Genomic DNA, 15,745 nt, shown 5'->3' on the forward strand with positions numbered 1-15,745 from the left:
AGAGTCGGCTTCCCTCTCAAGGTTCAGGCTGCTTGAAAACAAGTCCCACTTTGCTGTGCTTTCTGTTGGCTCTTTGTTGATTTCCTGGGGCTGCCAGAATAAACTTGGTGGCTTTGTACAACAGAAATGTATTTTCTCAGTTTCTGAGGCCAGAATTTTAAAATTAAGGCATGAGCAGGGTTGGTTCCTTCTGGTATCTCTGAGGCAGAAGCTGTCCTGTGCCTCTTCCTAGCTTCTGGTGGCTTCTGGCAATCCTTGGCATTCACCGGGTGGCAAGTGCACTGCTCCAACCTTTGCCTCCATCTGCCTGGGGCATTCTCCTCTGTGTCTCCAGCATGGCCTTCTTATAAGGAGGACTTAGGTCCTACTCTCGCAGGATCCTATTTCCAAATATGGTCCCCTGAGGTTCCGGGTGGATGTGAATTTTGGAAGGACACGATCCAACCCAATACAGTTGGTGTATATTTACGTGGCCTTCTAGGATCTTCGAATGGTTGTTCCCCATTACCTTGATACCAACTGCTAGGAATAGTTTAGTGTCACTTGGCACATGGGGCATTTCACTAAGAAGTTCCAGATCATATGTTTAGCAAAGGTAAATTTGTTCTAGAATTTATCCATTTTTGTTCATGTCATTTATCCCAGCTATCTGTGCTTGTTTGCCAGTTTTCTATCCATTATAAATATCTCAAATCTTATTGGCTCAAATTTTTATTTAGTGTTTGGTAAGAGAACCTTTCAAAAAATGTCACTTTAAATGACATCTACTGGGTCCCCTTGGCTGAAGGGATTCCTATCCTCCTGCAGTCATGAGTAAGGGAAGTGTGGCCCAGGGAGGTGGAATGGCATCCCCAGGTCACACACACAAGGGTGGCTGACTCTAGCACTTTATGAGCACTCCCTGGGTGCCAGGTGCTGTTCCAAGATAGTTATGCATAGTGGCTTAGTTTATTTTTCACAGGAACTGCACTCTTACAACAGTTGAGTGAACTAAGATTTGGAGAAATAGAATGATATTCTAAGGTCATAGAGTTAATAAGTGATGCTGCTTGGAGTCAGATCCAGCGAGTCTGGTTCCAGAGCTGTTGCTTTAACCACTCTACTCACTCTGCCAAGCCTGGGCTCTCGGCACTACCCCTAGTTGCATAAAAATGGCCTGCCAGCCTCCAGGAAAGACAACCTCAGTCAAAAGGTTCAGAGGCATCCCTTTTAATAATCACATTATGGAAGGCGGCGTGGATTTAGTCAGCCCACAGACAGATTTACCTGTGCATCCCAGCGGGCACCTTCCATGAAGAGGCCATGGACATAGGCCCCTTCCCGAGGAGGGCTTCTGAACTCCTCTCTGTTCTTCTTTGTCACATCACACTGCAGGGCCATCTGGTCTAGTGGCCACTCGTTCTTGCGGGCCATGGACTGCATTATGGCGGTCAGGAAGGACTGGGGGTTGAAGAAGCCCGTCAGCCACACAGTAGAGGGCATTGTGAAGTCACCTGTCCAAGCCTCCAGCTGCTTAATTCGGCTGAGGAGATCCAGAAACCAGTTAGCCAGACCTGCCGTGGAAGGGTAGGCTCGCCTGGCCCAGGGCTCTGGCACTGCATCAAGGTATAGGTTGTTCTGTAGGTTCTCCATGTCCCCAGTCATGGTCAGCTCCCCCTGAAGACAAAGAAGGAGAGGAGAAAGTGAGGGGGCAGCAAGTCCTTGCAAAAAACCAGCCTCAGGGACTTCTTGCTCCTCGCCCTCAGGGGAGCAGGGGATGACTCCAGGGGTGATGACATGACTGTCCTGTCTAGTCCTTGATTAGTAGGGTTTGTCTCAGAGAGGCTGGTCCTTTAACACTCCCCCTGCTCCCATGATATCAGAGTCTATCCCTGTCTACTGGTGGTAGTGGACTGGTCCACTATGGACCGCAGACCCTCTGGGAGTTCTACGCTGATTCAGCACTACCCTAGAACTTGAACTCCATGACTCTCTTCTGGGCTTGGCAGCAACCTTGCAGGCTTTTGCATGTAGCTTAGAAATACAAGCTTACTAAGTTCAGTTTAAAGATGGTTTTCAATGAAAACCTTTCTGTACAAATTTCATATAGCCATTAGAAGAGGGTTCCTTAATGTTGTCTAATGCTTTGGTTTCTGAAGGAAATCTTTCATCTGGGGGAATATAGATCTTCTGGGCTTTGGCTTCTTGTGTTTATGAGGAATACTTGTTTCTCATTCTCTTTTCTCATAATGTCTTTGGCATTGGGCTTATTCTGGCTGGACACAATTTTGCTGGGAAGTGTTCCCTCTGCTTTTTATTTAAATTAAACTTTTTATTTTGAGATAGTTGTAGATATACATGCAGTTGTAAGAAATATAGTTTCCCCCAATAGCTACATCTTGCAAAACTTGCAGTACAATGTAACAAACAGAATGGTATTGACAGTCAAGACACAAACCATTTACATCACCACAAAGATTCTTTGTACATCACTCCAGCTTTCCTCCTGTCCATCCTTTCTGTATCTCCTAGTTTAGTACCACCGATCTAGTCTATTTCTTTAATTTTGTTATTTTAGGGAATCTATATAAATGGAATCACAGAGTTTGAAACCTTTTGGGATTGTCTTTTTTCACCCAGCAAATTTCTCTGAAAGTCCATCCAGGTTTTTGCATGTACCTAATAGTGCATTCCTTTTTATTACTGAGTAGTGCCCCATGGTATGTGCAGTAGGCAGAATGACAGCCCCCCTGTCATTCTGCCTACTGCTTCTTTATCCTGTGTTGGGTGTCTATCCCTCCACCAGTACCACACAGTCTTAATTACTGTACCTATATAATAAGTCTTGAAATTAGGTAAACTACTATTTCCCACTTTATTCTTTTTCAAAGGTGTTTTCATTCTTTCAGTTCCTTTTTTTATACATAAATTTTAGAACAATTGCCTCAGGATCTAGAAAAGGTTCTTACTGGGTTTTAAGTAGAAATGAAAACCTCCATATCAATTTGAGTAGAATTGACAGTTTTACTGTGTTGTCTTCTAACCCATGAACAGCGTATGGCCCTCCACTTATGTATGCATTCTTTGCTTCCTTTTACCAGTGTTTTGTAGTTTTTAGCATGTAAGTGCTGTATTTGTTAGATTTACATATAAGTATTTCAATTTTTGAGTGGTTAAATGGTATTTTAAATTTTGGTGTCCATGTTTTTATGGCTTGTATATAGAAATGTTATTAATTTTGTGTGTTTAGCTTGTATCCTGTGACCTTTCTTTTAGTGCTTTAATGATATTTCTCCACTGTCTTTTGCTTGCATAGCTTTCTAGAAAATGTCTGCTGTCATTTTTTTTTTTTTTGCTCCTTTTTGTACACTTTTAATTTTTTCCTCTGGCTGCCTTTAAGATTTTTCTTTACCCTTGGGTTTTAAAAACCTAATTATGAGGTACCTTTACATACATTTCATTAGGCTTATTGTTTGGGGCTTGTTGTGCTTATGAGTTTATAGCTTTTATTAAATTTGCAGAAATGTGGCCCTTAATTCTTCAAACACTTTTTTCTGTCCACCTTACCCCTTCCCCAACTCTTTCTTCCTAGGACTCCAATTGCATATATATTAGATGACTTGACATCATTTCACAGGCCACTGATGCTCAGTGTTCTTAATTTCAGTCTTACTCCCTCCCTCATTTGGGTAGTTTCATTGCTCTATTTTTATGGTTACTGATCTTTTCTTCTGCAGTATCTAATTGGTTGTTAACCATCCAAAGTGGGTTTTTTTTTCATTTCACATAATATATTTCTCATCTCCATATATTTCACTGGGTCTTTTTTTAATATCTTCCTTTTTCATTCCATAATGTTATTTTCTTCAGTAAAATGTATAGCACAAACTTATACTAGTTGTCTTATCATCCTTGTCTCCTAATTCCACTGTCCCTGCCATTTCTGGCTCCATTTTGGTTGATCAACTTTTCTCCTGGCTATAGACCATATAGTCCTACTTCACTACATGCCTATAGTTTGTTTATTTTATGTCAAATGCTGTGAATTTTATGTAAGTGAGTGCTGGGTTTTGTTGCATTCTTTTAAAGGATACTGAAATTTATTTATTTAGCCTGTAATTAATTTACTTGAAATCAATGGATCTGTCAGAAGCTTGCATTTTCGCTTTAGCTTTATGTGTGTTGGCAGTGGCTGGAGGGGAGGTTCTGGACCAGTCTAGGTCAGATTTAGTTTCTCGACTGAGAATTCTCTCTGATACCATCTGTTTTGTGAATTTTTTCTACTTTGCTGCGTGGGAACACAATCTATTCTCCGCTTTGTGTGAGCTCTGATAATTGTCCTCACTGCCCTTTTCTGGTTTTCTTTCCCAGCCTTGGGTAGTTTTGTCTCTCATGTGCAGAGCAGTAGCCAGCCAAAGTCTCAGGGGATATGGCTGCAGATCCTTGGAGCTTGCTCTCTGTGTGTACAGCTCGCACCTCAGGTATTCAATCTACACACTCTGCCTTGGTGACCTGAGCACTGTGGTCCCTTTGATTCAGCATACCTGTGGGGCTCTTCCTGAAACTTCCTCCACACAGTTTTTGAAGCAAGGAGCTCATTCAAAGGAGGCAAACCTTTCTTGTTTCTTTTTTTCAGGTACCACAGTCATGGAAGACTGACAGGACTGATGTTTTTCACATATTGTCTGGTTTTCTAGTTAAGGTAAATCTCATTTGTTGGCCATAAAAAGCAAACCAGAGAAATCACTTTTAAGCATTATTTCAACACTTCACAGAGGATGCTATCATAACTGTAAAATTGCCCTGGCTGGTGTAGCTCAGTGGATTGAGTGCGGGCCTGCTAACCAAAGGATCGTGGTTCTATTCCCAGTCAGGGCACATACCTGGGTTGCAGGCCAGTTCCCAATGGAGGGACACATGAGAGGCAACCATACATCGATGTTTCCCTCCCTCTCTCCTTTCCTTCCCCTCTAAAGATAAATAAATAAAATCTTAGAAAAATAAGTGCAAAATTTTCTTTTGTAATCAGAGTCTGTTTCTGTTTGGGCCAACAAAGAACTCTAAATGTGGAAAAGGAATGATTGAAAAACTTAAAGTCATCAAAAATAATGCAAGCCAAGGTCTTTTAATGGATTATTGTGCACGTATGTGATTTTCTAAATCCCTGATTTATAAAAATAAGCACATTGAATTCTTCACAGGCTATGCAGTATTTGCCATGGTGAACAAACAGATGAAACAGAGTGTCTTATACTGAGGATTGATGGGTGCAGGTGAGCAGCTGACCGCCCTTGTTCCTTCTTACATCACCTTCGTACTCAGACCCACAGCAACACAGTGAGGGTTGTACTAATTTTTTTCTCCTAGGAATATGGACCAGCTAGAGAGTGGTGTGACTCAGTTGGTTGGAGATTCATCCCATAGTCTGAAAGGTCATGGTTTCGATTCCAGACCAGGGCACATGTCCAGGTTCTGGATTTGATCCCCAGTTGGGGCACGTAAGCCAAACCAGCCAACTGATGCTTTTCTCTCATATTGGTGTTTCTTTCCCTCTCTTTCTCTCCCTTCCTCTTTCTCTACAAGTAATGAAAAAATGTCCTTGGATGGGAATTAAAAAAAGAGTCCTTGCCTGACGAGTTTATAGTTTAACTGAGGAAGCAGGGTTTGTAATTGAGGAAAGGCTTAAATGATGACTTAAGAGCAGTTTCAAAGAGATGCAGGCATAAGTGTATATTAACCCAGGAACCACGCCGGATCTCTGTATCACGGAGATTGTGCAAAGTGAGCACAATCAGGTGGTATGGTCAGAGAAAGGCTTACAAATAAGACTCATTTCCTGGTGTGTGTTTAAGTAGGAAAGAATGGGCCCTGGATGGGCCGGGAGTCTAGGGAATGGCTGTTCCAGGCACCTGCCACGACCAAGCTGGGGGCCTGTGTCATGCAGGGAAGGCAGTGGCTGAGGGCACTGTCTTCATGGGAGGGCTGGGAGGCCTGAGCCAGTGGTTCTCAACACTCCTTTTCTAATAACCATGATGGATTATGCCCAACAACAGGACACAGTTCCAATGCCCAGTAGATTTGATGCCACCTCACTTTGCTCATTCATTAAAGAGAATCTGAATCAGGATCCGGTGAGTACAACTGCTAAAGGGGCAAAAGCCAGGCAAGGCTGCTGATGTAATGCATTGGCGTGCCATGAAGCCTGAGAAGCACAGGACGGGTGTGGGTGGGTAGCTGGTAGAACCACTTGGGCTCATACTGAGACAAGATAGAAGCTAGGAAATTCTTTCCAAGTGAACTAGGGAAACAGACAGCTGAACACAGTGGCAGAGCAATTCACAGCCAGATGGAGACAGCCACCCCAGGGGAAGACAGAGTGCTTGGCAGGGGGCAAAACTAGGAAAATAGGACCTCACTCCCTGGGTGAGGGAGAAGAGCATAGCCTCTTCTCCCTGGAGATAACATCTAGACCTCAGTGCTGTTTTAGCTCCAGGCCCAGAAAAGCAGCAGAACCAGGTGGGTGATGCCAGGACTCACTACAATGACTGATGACTCCCTGCCCTGGCACTGACCAGTCAGTGGAGATCAGGACCCTGAAAGGTCCCACCTGGAGAACTGATGAATGTTTTGCTGAGACCCTCCCATGAGATATCCCTTAAGGTTCCTGCCTGCAAGACAGACATAAAAGCCTCAAGATAAAGGACCTGGCGTAGACTCTCCGTTGGGGGAGCAGCCTGTGCTGCTCCCTTTTCCTTCCTCCCCTGCTTCTTTCCCCACAGGTATGTGTCTCCTAAACTCTAGGGCAGCTGACAGCTTACCCCAGGCCAAGCCCCTGCCCCTGTCCCCAAGGCCCCTCTTCTCCAACTTCCCGGTGAGCTCAGGCAGCCCGGCCTAGGCTCTCCTGTTGCTTTTTCTACACTAAGCCCTTCCTTGTTTCACCGTGCTAAGCTTTGATAAATGTACCTCACAGTCATCTCGATTTGTGCTGTGAAATCTTCCCTGTGCACAGTTGGCCCCGGCAGGCTGCTCAGGGCCAGGACCCTGTCCCGTCACAGCATGATTGGCCCAAGGACAGATGTGCATATATGAGGAGCCTGTGGACACAGACGGCAATGTGGCGAAGGCTGAGGGGTGGGGCTGGGTGAGGGGGGATAAAAGGGAGGGAATGGGGCACTTCTGTAATAGTGTCAACAATAAAAAAAGACATATAGGCAAATCAAGAGCCATTACAAAAAAATAAAGTCCAATATACTTAAAAATTATAGGCCATATACATTTTTTAAATAAAAATTTCAGAAGGTTTCAATGGCCATTTTATTTACAAGATTATACAATGCTTTTTATAAACAATATACCAAAATAATTTTGATGTTCCACAAAACTATGGGGCTTTGTTAAATCCGGGTTTGTCTATGGAACTGTATTGCACATGTGATGTTGTCTGCCACATGGGTTGGCTGGGAGTCAATGTCCCCCATCCCAGAGTTGCCCTGTAACATGAAGTAGCAGAACTGGGCCAACAGTACTGGAAAAGGGGGGATGAAAATGTCCCCGTCCTTTGACCCCTGTCCTGAGGGCTGTGGCAGCATGTCAGACAGAGATGAGCTTGGTGGGACTTGGCTCTGCCAGCCGTTGCCACTGGCTTATTCAGCAAAGCCCCTTGATTCCTGGCCATCTCCCTGAGCTGAGTGCACCCCTTACTCAGTGGTGCCATGGCTCAGACAGCCAAGCGTTGCTTCTGAAAACATTGAAGTCTCGGGAGCATCCACTTCTCTGAGTTTTGATGTAATAATGAATCATGTGCTCAATGTGAAGATATACTTGTATGTAATGGGAAAGATTTTTAGGGCATTCAAACTGTTCTGTAAGGTACTATAATGGGGGCTACATGTCATTACACATTTGTCCAAAGCCACAGAATGTACAACATCAAGCGTGAACCCTAATGTAAACTACGGACCTTGCTTGGGCCATTACAATGAGTCAAAGTAAGTTTATCATTGGTAACAGCTGGACCACTCCAAAGGGGGTGTTGATAGCACAGGCAGTTGTGCACTGAGAGGGGCAGGGGTACGTGGGAACTTTCTCTGCCTTCCACACAATTTTTCTGTAAACCTGAAAAAGCTCTAAAAAAATAAAATACGGAAATAAAAATATATGCAATAGTTAAATTTTAACACCCTTCAGAAATCAGAAATCATTTCATAGTAGAGGAACATAAAATGTGTTACTTTAATTTCTCACATCTGCTTGTAATGTGATTATAATTTATTGGGGCAATGATTTGTGTTTACTAATTGAACATGCAAGTGAAGGTGCCTTAGAGGATGCACTATCTTTTAGGTTTTGTCAGTTTGAGAGTGAAGCAGGAAGGATTTAGGAAAAGAAGTCATTTGACTTGTAGTTAGGTTTCTGAACTCATATTCCCATGACCTTGAGCAGAAGTAGACTGATCTTCAGAGGAGGGGCAGATACGAAGTGAGTGAACACAGTGTAACTGGTGTTTCTCTCTTAGGGGAAGATATATCTATAGACTCTAGGGCAGCATTTCCTGAAAGGTGTTCAGGAAAAATTAGGTTGCTAAGATGCTGTCAGATTGGTGGAGGCTGGAGTGGGCAGACAGTATGTTTCTGTGGCCAAACTCTGCGTAATGAGGCCCTTCTCCAAGACTCAAGCTGTACTCCCCCAGGAAAACCTGCTACAAAAAGAAAACTCACAGAGAAAACACTGAATCCTTCCCTTAAGAAAACGACCCAGTCAAGGGTTCAGGGTTCTGTGACTCGCTTGCTACATGTCAGCACTGCAGGAAAATTAGGGAGAACTAAAGGCAGGGGGCACCTTATGGTAGATGTGAGGATCGTCTGGCTGTGACCTTAACCATTTTATTCACTCCTATAAATCAGGGGTGCCCAACCTCCCTTCTCCCAGTCTGTGGATGCTGCCATCTTGCTTGCACCACTGCCTGAGCTCTGCCTCCTGCCTCTCTCCCTTACCCACCCCAGTCCACGGAAAAATTGTCTTCCATGAAACCAAGTCTCTGGTGCCAAAATGGTTGGGGAGCACTGATGTAAACAAGTGCTCGCGTAAACTTTCTTTGATATGACATAGAATAAAAACCTTATTTTTTTCCTGGTAGGCCTTCACTGCTTTAAGTTTTGTGGAAAATCTCAGATTCTTAGGCTCCAGTGTGAACCTAAGGGTGTCACCTGCTGGGGCCTGGTCCATCACTTGGAAAGGGCACTGCTGGTGTGTCTGAAGTGGCTGTGCCCTGGGCTGGTGGGCACACAGCCAGCCTCAGTCCCCAGGGGTCAGCAGTGCCCACATGCCTCCTTCTCCAGGGGCTGCCAGCTGCCCCCTGACCTGAGGGACAGCTCCTGTTTGCCTTTTCTTCCCTATGGTCTTTGCAGCCAGTTTTCACGTGCATGCAACATGGCAGGTGTGGAGATGGGGAGGGAGGTGGGAACGATACGGCTCCCACCTCTTCCAGTCTGGCTTCCAGACTGAGTGAGGGTGACAGCAGCCCACCCAGCTGGGTATTCTGATCAGTGCTGCGGTGAAGGCATTTGGGTTGAAGCAGTGGCCGGGTGGCTGGTGGTGACTGTCCATCATTAAAGGGCCAAAGCAAGGCAGCCCTCTCAGAGACCTGCACTGTTAAGTCAACACACTGTGGCTCAGAATAAAGAGCTGGAGGAATTCTCCGAATCAGCAAGTTGGACTTCAAGTTCGAACACCGTTCACAAACTTAGAAACAAACTATGTCAATCAAAAGGGGTAATCAGCCACTGAAGCACAGGGGAAGTGTCTGATGCCATCAAACATCTGAATAATAGAATGAAAAACAGTCCTCAGCCCTGCCCAGATGCTAGGCTGGCCATGGCTCCATCTAACATTGCACTTTCCAAATGCAGTACAATGCAAGCTGCAAAAGTGAGCTGTGTGTGCACCTTCAAATTTTCTGGTAGCCACAATAAAAAAAAGTAATAGATGAACTTAATTTTGTTACGTGTTTTATTCATGTTGGTATTTCTCAAATTTCAAATATTTCAATATGTAATCAGTATAAAATTACTAATAGGATATTTAATAGTAACTATCTTTGAAATCTTATGTTTGATTTACGTTACGGCACATCTCAATTTGGACTAGCTACATTTCAAGTGCCAATCAGTCACTAGCAGCTACTAAACTCTTCAGTGCAGGCCTAAGAATTTGGAGTCTCATGTACTTTTCTTACACAGGCAGAATTTTCTGGGTAGGCTGCCATATGTATACAGCCTTTTGAAATGTATACCTAGTTGCTGTTGGCCTTTAGGGATTTTATAAATCAAGCTCTAGTGCATTTGGTCAGTGGGAGTCAGTACTTTTGACCAGTCAGCTCTGAGATACTTGCAAGATGTGGTTCTTCACTGTTTAAGGCCAAGAGCCAAATTTCTGAGTGTGGTAAATGCTCAGGGAACACCTCTCTGTGGGAACATGGTTGTGGCCAGCTGCCCTCTCCTAGGGGACCCCCCTGCCTTTCCCAGCCACTTCTCTTACACTGTGTGCTGGGTGCTTGGAGGTCTCCCAGTCGTCAGGGGCTGAAGGTGCTGGGCCTCTGAGTTCACCCAACACTTTTTGGGTGGCATTATGGTCTCTTATCTGGCCAATTGTGAATGAGTACTAATAAAAAAATTCTTTATCACAAATGTTAAGAGTATTGACTTACTAATTTAAAAAGTGAGACATTTTCTAACTTTGGTGCTCAGCCTGAGAAGAGTGTTTGGCTACCCAGGTTTAAGGTGCCAGGTAGCATAAGTTGACCCATGTCCCCACTATGCTCCACCTAAAATCCTCCTAGAATTTTAAAGTGACTGTTGAAGGGGAAGGAAGGACAGGGAAAGAAGGAGAGCCTCAGTCAGAATTTCCTCCCTGCCTCCTGCCAGGCAAGTGGTCAGTGTTCCGGTGGGAATCTTGGAGCCAAGCAGTTTCTCATGTCTTCATTGAGCAGACTGTCCAGTGGGGCCCTCGAGTCTCCCATGCATGCCAAGCCATTCCATGACCCCTGTCTGTCCAAGTCCACTCCTCCTGCTGTTTCTTCTCCAACTCTCATTTCTTGCGAGCTCAGCTTTCTCTCTTCCACAGACTTAAAAACTTTCCCTGCTTTGAGCGACGCTAACATCCCCTTGCACCTTCACTTTTCCATTGAGATATTTGTTTACTCTTTTTCTCCTACCTACCTGCCTTAACACTGTGCTTCACAAACTTGACTCATCACAAGAATTGCCCAACTGCTGGTTAGAAAGGTAGGTTTCCAGAACCCGGCTCTAGAGGTTGGTAGGACTGGAGGGTGGAGAGGGGAACATGTGTTGCAGTAAAACCACTGAGGAGCCTGATGACCAGACCGACTTGGGGACCTACTCTAATGAGACTTGTTTTTCATGACAGCATTTTAATGTGGAGATTGCTCTGTCTGCCCTCTAGTTTACAGAGGAACAAAAAGAAAAAGGCAATATACAGTTGTCCTTACTGCTTCTGGGCCATTGTTCTGTCAACACCAGTCTCCTTCGGAAGCTCATCATGCCTCTATTATGCACCTGAGTGGGCCCTTTGCTCCAGTTAAAGCAGGCTAAATCTTACGGCAGGCTTAGGGTTCCTTAGCTGGGAGACTTTTCCTGTCACCCCATGTCACAACCCTCGCATCCCTCCAAAGCCCCCTTGATGCCACATCCTTGTTTCTCCTTCTCTCTCCCCACATTTCTCCATGTGACATTGAATTAATTCTGCCTTATAATCCGCTGTGTGCTTGTGTTTCCAAGGCTGTCATTCTGGAGACAAACGCTCACCTCCAGCATGGAGGGCTGAGCAAGACCCGCCCAAAGAGCTCATCCTTCAGCCCTGCCTGGAGAGACTGAACCCCTTCACCTTCTCCCAGGCATGCTCTGCAATTTGTGACACTGAATGGCAGCAAAGGCTCTTGGAAGAAAAATGAGTGAATGAATTGGAAGTTGAAAGGGTAAATAAACTGCACCAAATTGCATGGATTCAATAAGGTAAGATTGCATCAAATCTACTCAAGATAATTACTAATATATACCTGGGTACCACAGCAATAGAGCTGAATAATGTAACAGGCAACATCCTTATTTACATTAGAGACTGTTCTGCAAAATTTTGCAATTCATTTCATCACAAGCTGGTGCACAGTTTGGAAACATTATCAGACATTGTCAGTCTTCAGTATCCCTTCCTGTCTCACTGCTCTCCTCATTTCCCTTCATCCATACTGGGGGGAGAAGGGAAATGAACAGATCCATAAAAAGCCACTAACCTAGGTACTGCAGTTTATTTCGTGGTTTCTGTGACCATATGTGAAGAAATTCACAGTTTTTCCTATGCACAGGTGACCACAGTTGCACGATTCCAGGATCCAGATGTGAAGGTGGCAGCACACGGCAGCCCCAGCATCCTGGGCTGGGCTGAGCACGTACTGTTGGCTACAAAACTAGGATCTCATTTGCCCTCTGTGTGGGGCCACATTCTTTTAATAAATGTGCTGATGTAAACCAACAACAATCACTTTCCTCAGCTCTAAAAGGCCGCAAGCCCTGTCGTCCAGGTGAGCGGTTGAAACGGTGCATGTCTATTAGGCTCCATGCTACTTATGGTGAATAAAGTAGCCTTTTTGACATAATCAATTGTAGAAATATTGTAGTACTCTTTTATTGCTCACAAGAAACCTTAGCTTGTGCAAACATGGATCTTGCAGATCTTTGGATCTTTCAACAGCCTTGAGCTTGTAAAAGATTAAAATTCTTCCTTTCCCCTGATGGGGTGATAAGACTATCTGCTAATACTTTTAGGTATTTACCACATGCTAGGCATTGTTCTCAATACTCGATGTAAGTAAATTTATTTAATTCTTCCAAAAGCCCTATAAAATAGGACTGTTGTCCCTGTTCTACAGATGAAGAAACTGACAGTGAGATTTATGTCACTTTCAAGACATGTAGTGAGGAAACTGAAGAGTTGGGAGTTGGTCCTGAGCAGTCTAGAACTTGTGCTTTTATCCAGCACGCATTTGCACCTCAAAAGGAAGCAATTTTGCCCATGTCAACAGAAGACACTGGGGGGGGGGGGCGGGGTCCACAACTTCTCTCTTGTTGTCATTCAGAGTGTGGTCCCCTGGGCAGCTCCCATGTGCTGACTGAGCAGTCATAGCTCATTCTAACCTCAGCACAGCTTCAGGCCCTAGACCTTGTGTCTTACCCTCTCTGCAGTGTGAACAGCCTCCGGGTTCTGGGAGCAACAGCTTCTCGGTGTATAGATAGCTGTGAGAGAATTGGTCTCCAGCTCCCAGGTTCCTGGTACTACTTTGTCCTCAAGGGAGCCCCGCTGGCTGGGCCCTTCCCACCCAAGACCTCACCCACCTTCAGGCCGAGGTGCAGCTCCCTCAGTGAGCGCTGGATCTCCCTGGTGAGGACGTTCATACGTTCGCACTCCTGGAAGACAACCGCGGTATACGGGGTGCACTCCTCTACCTTGGTCATCAGCTCTGGGAGGTTGAACTCATCAGTTACCCGCTCTAGGATTTCTTCCAGGAGAGCCTTGACCTGCTCTCAACAGAAAACACAGGGCTATGAAGGGGCTGTAATTCTCTTGCCTGCTGGCTTACATTAGCCGGGTCAAGGGTGGAGGACCAACCACAGGATGGCCTTTCCCTAGAGGAGAGGCTTGTGCAACCAGCTCAAACATATGAACACAGGTGCCTTTCCAGAAATTGGGAGTTGGAGAAACCCAGAGACTGGAATAGTCAGCCTTGAGAGTCAAACTGGAAAGGCATAGGGCAGACTTGGGCCCAGGGTGGTAATTTGGGGCCACACAAAGCGTATCTATAGATATATTTATATAGATCTATCTATCTATCTATTCCATTCTGAGCTCCCAGGAGGCTGCACTGTGGTTTCTGCCCTTGAGTCCTGAAAGAAGTACCTCCATCTGTCATGCAAACCTCCTCCCCTGCCCCATGATTCCTTTTGCCACACAAACTACCAGCTAATTAGACCAGGGAGCTAGAACAGTCAGGGTCTCTCTCCTGGATAACTGGAAATGAGACACTGAGATACTGAGTTATTTGGGGGCAAGCATTGGAGGCTGAGTCTGCCATTTTTAATTAATTACTTTTTCCTGGCCTGAGGACATTTTTTCATAGCTTTTAGAGAGAGGATGAGGGGAGATAGAGAGATAGGGGTGTTGAGAGAGATAGAGAGATCAATGTGAGAGAGAAACATATACTGGTTGCCTCTTGTACATGCCCTGACCGGGTAGCAAACCCATGACCTTTCAGTTATGGGCTGATGCTCCAACCAATGGAGCCACACCAGCCAGGACTGAGCCTGCCATTCTGAGGCAAATGAGTAAGCCCAGAAGGCCTGTCAGCAGAGAAGGAAAAATGAAAAAAGTACAGACATAGCTGAACTTGTGGGCATCAGAGAAGGGAGGGAGCCAGCCTTCCCGGGTCCTGAGATGCAGGTGGTGGAAGTCTATTGTTTTTATCTGTTCATCATCTCTCTTCCCTTCTTCTTAACAGGCCCCTATCTCCTTTGTGAAAGGAGATTACCTCTTCCCCACTGTTTTGAGGTTCAGTCTTGGAGCCCCACCCTCGCATGACCCAAGCAGGCCAATCAGGTGATCTTTTCCAGGAGCATGAAAATGTGAATGTCAAGACATGGATTCAGGGACAGAAAGTGGCTGAGCTGCTGCTGGGAGGAAAGTGCCCTTCGAGGACTGCCCACTTGTCTTCTCCCTGGGCCCAGAGCCACTGTGCTTTCTGGCCTTTCTTAGGATTCCCTCAATACGGTAAACCATTTCTTGCCTGTTTCAGCTAAATTGGTCCCAGTTGCTTGCCACCAAAGGACCCAGGCTGAGTTAATAGAGCTCTGTTATGCATCACCCATGTGAATTTAGCACCTCATTTAGGTCTCAATTTTCTGCTTCTGCAAAAGAGTGTTTTTCTCTACCTGCCCCCTCTCCCCTCACTCTCAGGGCTAATGCAAAGATCAAATCAACTGAGTTGATGAATATGACAGCACCTGAAAGCAATGAAAACAACATAAATGTAAAGGATTATTAATATTCACCTTGCCTTGCATTGTTACCATACAATACACTCTCCAGGAAAAAAGCTGATGTTAAAAAAAAAGAAAGTAAAACTCATCACCCTGTCACCAATGGGTCTCTGGTGCTGTCATAGCAAAATCTGGAATGGCATTTTAATAGCACCTGAAAGCTGCTGCGAGGGTAGGAGACAAATGGCTAAAATTATATCGTATTTCTGTCTCTGGAGTGGAATTTGAAGAAAGTTGTGTAACAGTGAGCTGCCATTTGGACATTACTCACAAAAAGATGAAAAAGATAGTTTGGAGGCGTTGTTCCAGAACGCATCAAGTGTGGTACCAGCGGCTGGAGAGGGTCAAGAGGGAGGGTCTGCCAGTGCCTGCGGGGTGGGGGTGGGGGTGGGGTGGGAAGCCCCTGCTGTGCTCAGGGGAGCCCCAGGGCCCTTCAGGTGGGAGCAGTCAGTCCCAAGAGATGGGGTCTACTTTATTTACACAAGCAAACACCTCTGCCATTTTTTCCGTTGGGGAAATTAATAAATAAATGCTTTCCATAAATACCTAAACACTACAATTTTGTATATTAGAAGCAAATGCTTCCATAATTTTGCCTTATCTCTCAAAGGGGAGAACACCACTAACTGCTAATTTGGGGTTTATAATTCCTGCAGGCATTT

At 45.1% G+C, this 15,745-nt stretch overlaps 1 protein-coding gene across 6 annotated transcripts in view; it reads right to left on the reverse strand.

Annotated features, from left to right (window-relative positions):
- DNAH9 (dynein axonemal heavy chain 9) overlaps positions 1–15,745 on the reverse strand; it is a 393,611-nt gene that overhangs the window by 3,509 nt on the left and 374,357 nt on the right. For all 6 annotated transcript variants that reach the window (XM_037028297.1, XM_037028295.1, XM_037028294.1 and 3 more), the window contains 2 exons: positions 13,386–13,568; positions 1,267–1,656 (listed from right to left, as the gene is read on the reverse strand). In XM_037028297.1, the coding sequence (XP_036884192.1) occupies positions 1,267–1,656; positions 13,386–13,568 (573 nt within the window). The remainder of the gene's footprint in view (positions 1–1,266; positions 1,657–13,385; positions 13,569–15,745) is intronic.

The sequence above is a fragment of the Sturnira hondurensis genome, unplaced genomic scaffold (genome assembly GCF_014824575.4).
Source record: "Sturnira hondurensis isolate 20B ecotype Veracruz unplaced genomic scaffold, ASM1482457v3 Scaffold0019835, whole genome shotgun sequence".
Taxonomy (NCBI): Eukaryota; Metazoa; Chordata; class Mammalia; order Chiroptera; family Phyllostomidae; genus Sturnira; species Sturnira hondurensis.